The sequence below is a fragment of the Coffea arabica genome, chromosome 2c (assembly GCF_036785885.1).
Source record: "Coffea arabica cultivar ET-39 chromosome 2c, Coffea Arabica ET-39 HiFi, whole genome shotgun sequence".
Classification (NCBI taxonomy): domain Eukaryota; kingdom Viridiplantae; phylum Streptophyta; class Magnoliopsida; order Gentianales; family Rubiaceae; genus Coffea; species Coffea arabica.
In genome coordinates, this window is record NC_092312.1 from 3241194 (window position 1) to 3252508 (window position 11315).

General features: G+C 48.2%; 1 protein-coding gene across 1 annotated transcript; it reads right to left on the reverse strand.

Moving 5' to 3' along the window:
• Positions 1-4861: 4861 nt before the first annotated feature.
• Positions 4862-5353, reverse strand: LOC140023261 (uncharacterized). Its single transcript, XM_072073088.1, has one exon. It carries the CDS (start codon positions 5351-5353, stop codon positions 4862-4864), a length of 492 nt encoding a protein of 163 aa, XP_071929189.1.
• Between the last annotated feature and the right edge of the window lie 5962 nt (positions 5354-11315).

Sequence of the window (11315 nt, forward strand, 5' to 3'; positions counted from 1 at the left end):
CCACTCCTTCGAACGTGGCAACGCTCAACTACGGCCAGATGCTGAGTTTCAGCAGTACCATGGGGCAAGCCTCCGTAGCCGAGGTGGTCCGTAAGTACCCCTGGAGGAAGGATTACAGCATTTATGTACCCCAACCACAACAGTCAGCCGCCCTGCCACCGAAGGATAGGGTGGCTGTCTATGTAGACCAACTGGAGGCCGGGCTCAGAGTGCCAACAACGAGATTTCTTCGTGACTGCCTTAGATATTGGGGGGTGAGAATCACTCAACTCACCCCTAACGCGATTCGCGTTCTTGTCGGCTTCCGGTTGCTCTGCCGACATCAGAAGATATAGTCTACAATCAACCTCTTCCGCCACTGTTACTCGCTTAAGAACAGCGGGAGTGAGAAAGGCTGGTTCTACTTCGAAATTAAGGTTCCGAATTTGGTGTATGATGCCCCGAGCTCAATAAAGGAGTGGAAAATGAACTTCATTTTCGTCCCGGCCGAGGACTTTCCTCGGAGGTTCTGGTGGAGGCCTCCTACCTCGGTAAAAGAAACCTCCCCGGGCAAGTTGGAGGAACACAACCTCAAGAAGCTACTGGGGTCGGGTCTCAAGATTAATTGTTGGGACTTCCCCGAGAGGGTGCTCGTGGAAGGCGGGTTCAGTCGAGCCTTAATCAGCTCGGATCATTCCATCTTATTCTCTTCTAAGCTCCAGAGACCTTGTACTTTTCCATTTCCCTCCTTTGTTTATCCTTCTTGAATTCTAACTAACTTTGTTTCATTCTTTGCAGTGGTGAAGGTTTCTGACCTGATCACTTCGGGAGGGGCCGAAGTGGTGAAGAGGGCACCTAAGAAACGCAAGGATACCGCTGAGCCCTCCACCAGACCGGCTAAGAAAATCACCACGGCAACGGGCGACCGGGGAGCCCGCCGTAGTGATCATAGGCGAGGGCTCACACACCTCGGGCGCGTGAGGGAAGTCCAAATCTTCTGTCATTCCTGTGGGAGTTCCTTCCCGTGGAGTGACTATAGCCTCTCCACCTCGGGGTCGAGCGGCAGCCATCACCCCGGAGAACCCCGTCACGGGGTCTTCATTGTTCAATCTCCACCATGTGTCTTCTGTAGCGGCCGGGGAGGACAAGAGGCACTCCTGCGCACAGTACTGTCCGGAGTGGGATATAAACGTAAGCGATCGATGTAAAGGTCCCCGAGTCGCACACGAGCTCCTGGTGCATTCGGTCCTACCCCGGGACAATACTTACACCAGGAAACTCTCTCCTGCCGAGCTGATGTAGAGCGCCTCGGTTTCCTGGGTTTCAACCATTGCGTTCTTGGCTGAAATGCATCAACGCTTCGGGCACTTCATACAGACGTATGAATCACCTGCTGAGCTCCAGAAGAAGATCGCCGATCTGGAAGAGAGGCTGAGGACCACTGAGCTGGAGCGAGACAAGGCTGAGCTTGCGAAGAAGAAGGCCGAAATCGCAAACAACTCCCTGATCACTGCCCTCGACGAGGAGAGAGGAAGACGAGCTCAAGAAGAACAGTCGGCCAAGGAAGCTATAGACAAGGCCGGGTCACTGCTGTAGAGGCCTTCCGGAAATCAGAGGCTTTCACCCACGACCTCGGCGAGCTTACCCTACCGAGCTACATGTTCGGCTACACGTCGACTGTCCACGATGCGACGACCTTTCTCTCTTCTGAGCAGCTGGAGTCCCTTCAGAACGCTCCTCATTACAACGAAAATGCCAAGGAATTGTGCGACCGCATGGCCGAGGGCATCCAGGCTGAAAAGGACCTAGACGAGGTCCGAACTGAGTTCAACAAGTGGCTCCAGGAGTTCGAATTAGATGGCGAGGGCAGTAAAGGGAACCAGGCCGGCGGGGGAGCTGAAGGGCAACAAGACGCCGAGGCGGAATGTGAGACCATGGGAGGTCAGCAAGGCGCCGAGGCGGGGGGTGAAACCATGGGAGATCAAGACCTTGGAGCAGGTAGTGCTTAGAAGCACTTGCTTTGTAATAGAGGGCCGAGGTCGTAGATAACCTCGGCCTTTTACCTTTCGCACTTCAATAAAGTTGACTTTTTGTTCTAGCACATTTTTGCCTTCTTTTTGATTGAGTTCAGTTTTCTTCTCTTGACTACTGCTTTGTCCCCTTATTTTTCACTTGTAATGGAATGAGACTAAGTGAGAAATAACTTAAAACTTAAGATTGAAAGTACGTACCCTTCAAGGGTAATACAATTTGAGATTTTCGGCATGCCAAATTCGGGGCACCCGAGACCCATCTCGGTATGCCAATTTACAATATCCATTTTGGCTGAACTCGACAACACGGTATGGTCCCTCCCACTTGGGATTTAATTTTCCCTGAGGTTCAGCTCGGCTGACTGAGTTCTTCCGGAGAACAATGTCTCCCGGATTGAATCGCAAATGCTTGACCCGGGTATTGTAGTAGTCAGCTAAGATATTTTTATAAATGACGACCTTGGCTGCTGCCATATCGCGCTTCTCTTCGGCAAGGTCGATGTCAACTCGTCGTTCCTCTTCGTTGACCTCGGCAGTGTACGCAGCCATTCGCGGGTTGGGAGTGATGAATTCGGCTGGGACGACAGCCTCGGACCCATAAGTTAGGGAAAACGGGGTCTCTTGGGTTGCTGATCTCGGCGTAGTCCGGTAGGACCACAGCACGCTGGGGAGCTCTTCCATCCATGACGATCTAGCCCGGTGGAGCCTGGTCTTGAGGCTATGAAGGAGAGTTCGGTTAAAGTTTTCAACTTGTCCATTTGCCTGAGGGTGTCCAATCGATGTGAAATGCTGCTTAATCCCCAAGTTTTCACACCATGCATTGAAAGGATTATCCGCGAACTGCCGCCATTATCCGAGATGACCACCCGGGGCAAGGCGAAGCGACAGACCACACTCTTCCAAAAGAATTTTTGAACAGCAGCCCCGATGATGCTTCTCAAAGGCTCGGCCTCAATCCATTTGGTGAAATAGCCCACGGCCACCACCACGTAGGCATAATTACCTGGAACCCTGGGGAATGGGCCGATGATATCAGTTCCCCACTGCTCGAAGGGCCATGACGAGGTGATAGGGATCATGAGGTTGGTCGGCTGGTGGTACTCAGGGCGTGGTACTGACAAGAAGGGCAGCTAACGACCATGACCTGGGCATCTACCCTCATGATGGGCCAGAAATACCCAAGTAATAAGGCTTTCTTAACGAGCATGCTGTTAGGACTGTCAACGGTCCGGGTCTGGACCCGGACCCGGCCCGGACCCGCCAATAATTGCCGGGTACGGGTAGGCATATAGTTCCGGAACCCGGACCCGGACCCGTTTAACCTAATAGATTTGCGGGTAGGATACGGAATATGCCGTTCCGACCCGTATAGGACCCGAACCCGAACCCGTTTTTTAATTAATTAATAATTAAAAATATATACCCAATTTAGTTCAACCCTAAATCCCTAATAGTCTAATACCCACGTAACCCACCGCCGCCGCACTCTCTTTTCCTTTGCTCCTTACCCAGCCCCAGCGACCATTTTTCTCCTCTGCCTCCCAACTCCTGAGTCGCGCCTCCACCACCACCACTCACCAGATCTGCAATTTTTCAGGAAATTGACTGAAGTTTGAGTCTAACCGAAAAGGAGTTCCTGGAGTTTGAGTCTTCGCCTCCTCGCCGTCTTCAGTCTTCCTGGAGTTCCTGCTCGGCTGCCGCCGCTGCTTTTGCCGACTGCTCGGCTTCTCAGTCAACTACTCCAGTCTTTGGCGTCTTCGGTCTTCCTGCTTGGCTGCTCTTGCGGACTTGCCGATTTGCCGTCGGTGCTCAGCACGAAGTTCTATCTTAACAAGTAAACTTGATCCCTTCGGCCCTCTGTTTATATGTATCATCAAGAATAAAAGCTGGCAATCTTCAATTTGGCAAAGCTATTGTCTTAGACTTGGAGAAGAGAGCACTTTTTAAATAATTTCTGCGCCCTTTATTTTGCTGATTTGCAATTTATTGGCAGTCATTATCAAGCCCACCACAAGATTAGTAACACAATTGTATTGATCAAGCTTTCTTCTTCACTCTTTGCATCAACATTTACCCAAAAAATGGTGCCATTAATTTCTTTTTCGGCCCTCTGTATATATGTCTCATCAATTTCTTTTTTTTTTAAATTTTGTTAGTATATTTCTGATCTTGCTGTACTTATTTTTTTGGATTTTTTGAAATTTTTAAATACTACCCAAAAAATAAGTTGCCAGATTATCTTGACGGGAAAATGTTGGAATTTATGGAGGAAAATAGCGGTGGAATTTTTATTAGTTGGGTAGTTTTGTTCTCTGTCTGATTGGCCGGGTAGACCCGGCCCGGATTCGGGACCCGTCGGGTACAGGTCCGGTGACAGATTAGAAGACCCGTCGGGTATTCGGGTCAAATCCGGAACTAATCTAGTATAACGGGTCCGGGTCCGGATATATACATTCCGGCCCGGACCCGGCCCGTTGACAGGCCTACATCCTGTAGCCGACATGAGCACCACAGAGTTCCTCGTCTATGTCTTGTCGGATCCTTTCGCCTTCTTCCGACTTAATGCACCGCAGCCAGGGGTCGAGGTAAGACATCTTGTACAAGAGGTCTTGTCGAAAGGTGTACCGAGCTGCTTTACGTTAAAGCTTCCTTAATTCTAATCTGTCCTCGGGAAGTTCACCTCGGCTGAGAAAGCGAACTAGCGGCCCCATCCAAGTGTCCCCAGAGTAAACGAGGTATACTACTTCTCCTTCGTACCCCGGCTCGGCTAGGACCTTTACGAAAACCGTCTTGTTCAGGTCAGAAAATGAAATAGAAGCGAGCCGGGAGAGGGCATCAGCTCTCCTGTTCTATGACCGCGGTATCCTTTGAATTTCAAAAGACTCAAAGTGTGCCACCAGGTGGAGGACCTTGGAGAGGTAGCGATGCATCACCTCCTCCCTGGCCTCGTATTCGCCTAGTATTTGACACACAATGAGTTGAGAGTTACTATAAACCAAGATATGCGCGGCCCCGAACTTACGAGCTAGCTGCAGGCCGGCAATGACAGCCTCGTATTCGGCTTCATTATTAGAGGCGGCGAAATCGAATCTCAAGGCGTATGAGCACTCCGTTCCCTGGGGGTCTTCGAGGAGTAAGCCTGCTCCACTACCTTCACTATTGGACGAACCGTCCACATGCAAAGTCCAGCGTTGATGTTTGGCGGTGGACGAGGTCGTAATCTGGGTAGTAGCCGGGATGGCTTCGTTCGCCGCATCAAAAATGAGTTCGGCTAGGAAGTCCACGAGGGCCTGAGTTTTGATTGCCGTGCGAGGCTCGTAAGATAAATCGTACTCCCCCATCTCGATGGCCCACTTGGTAAGGCCTCCGGAAGCTTCCGAACGTGATAGAACTTGTCTGAGGGGCTGGTCAGTTCTCAAACAAACGTGGTGAGCCAAGAATTAGGGCTTGGGCCGGCGGGCTGCGTGGATCAAGGCCAGCACGAGCTTCTCTGCCTGAGTATATCTGGTCTCCGGACCTCTGAGAACTCGGCTGACGTAGTAGATCGGAACTTGTACAACTTCTTCCCGGACCAGCACGGCGCTAACAGTCTCGACCGCGACAGACAGGTATAAAAACAACTTATCCCCTGGCTGAGGTGAGGTGTGTGTCGAGAGGTGGTGAAGGTACTCCTTCAATTGCTCGAAGGCCTGCTGACATTCCTCGGTCCAAGAGAAACTGTCAGCCTTCTTCAACACCTTGAAAAAGGGTAACGCCTTGGAAGCTGATTGCGATAGGAATCGGTTCAGGGCGGCTAACCGCCCTGTTAGCTTCTGCACGTCGCGGACACACCGAGATGGAGACATTTCTTGAATCGCTCTCACCTTATCCGGATTTGCTTCGATGCCTCGCCTCGAGACGAGGTATCCCAAAAATTTCCTCAAAGTGACCCCGAAGACACATTTCTTGAGGTTCAGCATCATCCGCGTCTTCCGGAGGACATCAAAGAACTCTCAGGTCAGAGAGGAAGGAAGAGGTCGTCTGGCTCTTGAGTAAAATGTCATCCACGTAGGTTTCGATATTTCGTCCGATCTGGGATTGAAAGGCTTGGTTGACCAAGCGTTGATACGTGGCCCCGGCATTCTTTAGCCCAAAGGGCATGGTGGTATAACAATATGTTTTTCGGTCAGTGTAGAAGGCCGTCTTTTCTTGATCTTTCTGACTCATTCCAATTTGGTGGAACCCCTTGAAGGCGTCGAGAAAGCAGAGGATCTCATAACCCATTGCCGAATCCACGAGGGTGTCGACTTTGGGTAAGGGGTAGCAGTCCTTGGGACAGGCCTTGTTGAGGTCGGTGAAGTCGACGCACATTCTCCAAGCCCCGGTGTCTTTCTTTACCATAACCGGGTTGGACAATCAGGTCGGATACTGGACCTCCCGAATGATTTTCGCAGGGAGGAGTTTGTCCACTTCTTCACTAACAGCTCGGCTGCGCTCAGGGCCGAGGTGCCTTCTTTTCTGTTTGACCGGGCGGACTTGGGGGTCGACGTTCAACTCATGTATCATGAGGTGATGTGGAACTCCTTGAACCTCTTCTGCGGCCCAAGCGAAGACGTCCCGGTATTCTCTGAGAAGATCCACCATACCTCTTTTAATCGGGCTTGGCAATCGGGTGCCAACACGAACCGTCTGATCAGGATTCGTGGGGTCCAAAGGGAGTTCTTCCACCTCATCCCCAGTCTCCAGCCTCGGGATCTTCTCAACTTGTTGAGGATCAATGTTATCTATCGAGAGAATATTTGACCTCTTCTCGAGCCTCGCTCCGGAGGCTGACGTTGAGGCCGCTTGTAGAGTGGCGAGGTAACACTCTCGGGCGGCGCAGACGTCGCTGATCATCTCGGCCACCCCCGCAGGAGTAGGAAACTTAAATCTTAGGTAGTAGGTAGAGTATACTGCCCGCAAAACATTAAGCGTAGGCCGACCTAAGAGTAGATTGTACAGAGAGTCGGCCTTAACCATTACGAAATTGACGGGGATAGTCCTGCAGCAGGGGTGGCGCCCTACGGTCACTGTCAGAGTCACCATCCCCTCATGATGCATAATGTATCCCCCGAACCCTACGAGATGAGTTCTCACCGGGGTCATGTGCCCCCTTGCCAGTTTAAGGCTCTCAAAGGTGCGGAGATACATGACATCCATCGAACTCCCTGGGTCGATGTAGACCTTCTTCACAATGTAGTTGTTGGTGAGCACCTCAATCACCAAAACTTCATGACTACTAGAAGCAGTTGGAACAGGATCGCTGGGCCCGTAGGAAATCACCTCGAATAGGCGGACGCTAGACTCGGCCTGATCCGGGTTAGCTTGCCTGTAAGTACTCTTTCGGGAGTTTTGACTATCCCCTCCCGTCGGATCTCCAGCAATGGTGTTGATGATTCCGGCAATGTTGGGCCCATATCCTAACCCTTGACCCGAAGACCCATCTCGGGGAGGCCTCTTTGTCTCCCTAGGATCCTCAGGGGGTCTGCAGCTGCTTCTCGAAATTTGTCTTTTATCCCGACGTTGGTCACCCTGTTTGTCACGTCGATTCTCGTCGCGCGGATGACCTCCACTTCGGCGGATGAACTGCTTGGGGTGTCCTTACCTGATGAGGTTCTCGATCTCCCTTTTGAGATCATTGCAGTCCTCAGTCTCGTGCCCTATATCTTGATGATATAGGCAGTAGAGGTTTGAGTTCCTCTTATCCCTGCTGTCGGACATCTTAGGAGGTGCCCTCTCGAGGTTGCTCTGTTCCATCACGGACAACACCCGGGATCTGGTGGTGTTCAAAGGAGTCAGCTCAGACTCAGGGATGGATGTCTTCCCTTTGGAAATCCTATCGAACACGCTGCGGCGGTCTCAGTTGGGACTTTGGAAGCCACTCCCCGTCCCTGCTTCACTTCGGCCAACATCTTTCCCCTTTCGAGGGTCAGCCCTTGGGTGGGTGGCTTGGACCTCCTTCTTCATGCGGTTGAGGTCTTCAGCTTGTATGCCCTTCTCAACCTTTAACCACAACTTGTGGAGAGTGCAAGGATATTTTTTGTGAATCCCCATGTTGAACACTCCGAAGACGAGCCCATGGGTAAAAGCGGCAATGGTAACCTGCTCATTGGGATCAGGTATTTGCACGCTTTCTTCATGGAACCTCTGAACGTACGACCGAAGTGACTTTCTCGGGTTCTGCTGCATGTTCAGCAGGTAAGTCGAGGTTCGGGTTGTAAGTCGGGAGGAGATGAACCGATGGAGAAATCTCTTCACTAATTCCCCCAGGGTTGAGATGCTCCTAGGTTCTAATCCCCAGAATCATTTTCGAGCTGTTCCCTGGAGAAACACTGGAAAAGCCCGGCATATGACAGGGTCAGGGATGCAGTATAAGCGGAAGGCCGAGATGAAGGCGTGAATGTGATCCTCGGGATCACCTCGGCCGTCATAAAACGGTATCGCGGGGAGCTTGAAGTTTGGAGGAAGCCTTTCCTCATTAATGTCATCAGTAAAAGGTGGGGCCCTCATATAATTCACCTCGGGTATTCCCAGAGGCCGAGATTCTTCCTCAGGTCGTCATCTCAGGAGACCTCGGGAAAAGGCCTTAGTCAGGGAGGCTACCTTGGAGGCGGCTTTGGAGAACGCTCGTTTCGATGCACTCCGGCTTAGGCGCCTCCCATCAGACTCCTTTTCAGATGAACCTTCAGGAGATCCATCTGACTTCCTTTTAGAGGACTCGGCCTTCTGCTCGCCTTGCCTCTTTAAATATCTCCCCAACTCCTCAAAGATGTTGGGGTTCTCGGTTACAAATTCAGCCATACGAGTTAGGACCTCTTCGTTGGCGGGCTGAGTCCTTGGGGACTCCTGCCCTTCAGAAATATCTTTCTGGTGAGCTGCATTGCTTTGCTCAGCACCTATAGTGAGAGCTTTTCTACTCTTAGAACGCGTAGGCTTCATACTCTGATGTCTTCGCGTTCCCATAGACGACGCCAATTGAAGAGGTGATTTCCGTCCTGCTGGAGCGAGTCTTCCGAACTGGAGAAGCGTCTTTATCCGTGACTGCTCCTAGGACGAGGTCACCTGTTTGGATTGCCGGAGGGGCTGAATCCCCCGGTGTAGCTCTGAAACTTAAGTTAGTTCGGTTTGAAAAAAGCAATAAGGTAGAAGATGAACTTAGTAAAGTTTTACCAGAAATTGGTCATCCCCTTCCTCAATGGAGGTGTTGGGTATTTATAGGGTACAATTGGGAGAGAGGAACTGTCAACACAGGTCCTCAGAGATTCGACAAGGACATCGTATCAGGTTGATCTGACTGGTCAGTGTGGGAAGCTGCATAAGGGCAGTGGTCAGATACGGACAGCAGGTGTCAGAGCAGCTTTTTATCATTCCAATGACCTGTGTCAGACGCCCTTTCCCGCCTTCAGTAGTTGTTTATTATTCTGGTGTCACCTCGGCGTATGACCCGAAGTTCTTAGCCGAAGTGGTAAAATAGGTTGCATTCGTGTTGGTATTCATCGTGCCGATGTGGGGCTTCAGGAGACCGCACAGGATAAGGCCTCGAACTGGTCGAGCCGAAATGGCCACCCTCAGATAGATACTGAGGAAACAGCAGAAAGAGTAACAACTGAGTTGGAACAAATCACAAAGCGAATGCTATATTTTAAATTTCCAAACTGAAAACCTGCCTTACAAGGTGCTTGGATTCTCAATGTCAAAGTAACGATAACCTGCTGCTCGACTTAGTAATGTAATTTGTAACCGAGAAGAAGATTTTCCTGTCATAAAGCTTAAGTTCTTGGAGCTTTGAACTAGAAGAGCTTGTTTGGCCGTTTTGTACCGCTTCTCATCATTGTGCAGAAATCTTCATAATTGATTCTTCCATCCTGGAATATTGACGGCATAAAAAATGGAGTTACATAGTGAGCGGACAAGCATGATCAAAAGGTGACAAGTTTTTAGACACGTGCAACAAAGGAAGAATAATGCTCACATTATCTGTATCCACTTCAGATATTATCTCCTTTATAGTAGCTGGGTCACCTATTCCATCATCTTCATTACACACTTTTGACTTGCACGAGTGGCAGCCACCTTTTGCTATAAAAGAGCTCTTCTTTCATGCCATGCTATAAAACTAAGATACGTTTAAAAGCTTTTTTTTTTCCCAAAGTCATCCGACAGGGGCTGGAGTCATCAGGAAGTGCCAGCCACAGGAATAATGCTCACATTATCTGTATCCACTTCAGATATTATCTCCTTTATAATGGTTGGGTCACCTATTCTATCATCTTCATTACACACTTTTGACTTGCACGAGTGGCAGCCACCTTTTGCTATAAAAGAGCTCTTCTTCCATGCCATGCTATAAAACCAAAATACGTTTAAAAGCTTTTTTTTTTTCCCAAAGTCATTCGACAGGGGATGGAGTCGTCAGGGAGTGCCAGCTGTAGTCGTGCTCTCCAGCCCCTGTCGGATGCACAACTGCTAACTGTGTCAGGCAGCCATGCACAATCAGCACGGCTGCAACTGACACCAGAAATTCAGCAGTTGTCAGACAGGTCTGCAAAATTCATTCTTGCTATCGTGTTGACTCAGCACGGCAGGTATAGAATCAAAAATTCCCGCTGTCAGAGATACATTTATGTGATTTTTTTTTTTACATGTATTCTAAGAAATTAGCCACTGGTGCGCCTAGTGGGGTTACAGGAGGAGAGCAAGAAAGACTTTGCATTATTCTTTTACTGGTGATTAATTCCTACACATTTATATGTCTTCTCTTAATTAGCTTGCAATTTTTTCAGGGATATCTATAATAGTATTGGGTCTGTTTGGATTCAGCATTTTTTGAAAAATAATTTTTTCATTTACAATGCTATAGTAATACACAAACAAAAATAACTCCAAAAATATTATATCCAAACCATATATAAAAAATAACTCCAAATATATAAAAAAATATATAAATTTATATATAAATATTATATTTTGTTTAAAATATATTTTTATATATTTCTAAATATATTTACATATATATATTTATGTAAATATAAATATATTTATTTGAGAAAAATAAAATTAATAAAATCATACAAGTTTATTTATAAATATCATACAAGTTTATATTTATTTTTATATATTTATATACATATATACATATATTTATTTTAATTTTGTTTTATAATATGTATATTTCAATTATGTATATTATATATATTATATTAATATTAATATGTATATTTAAATTATATATTTTTTATATATTATATCAATTGAAATAAATATATATTTTTATATATAAATATA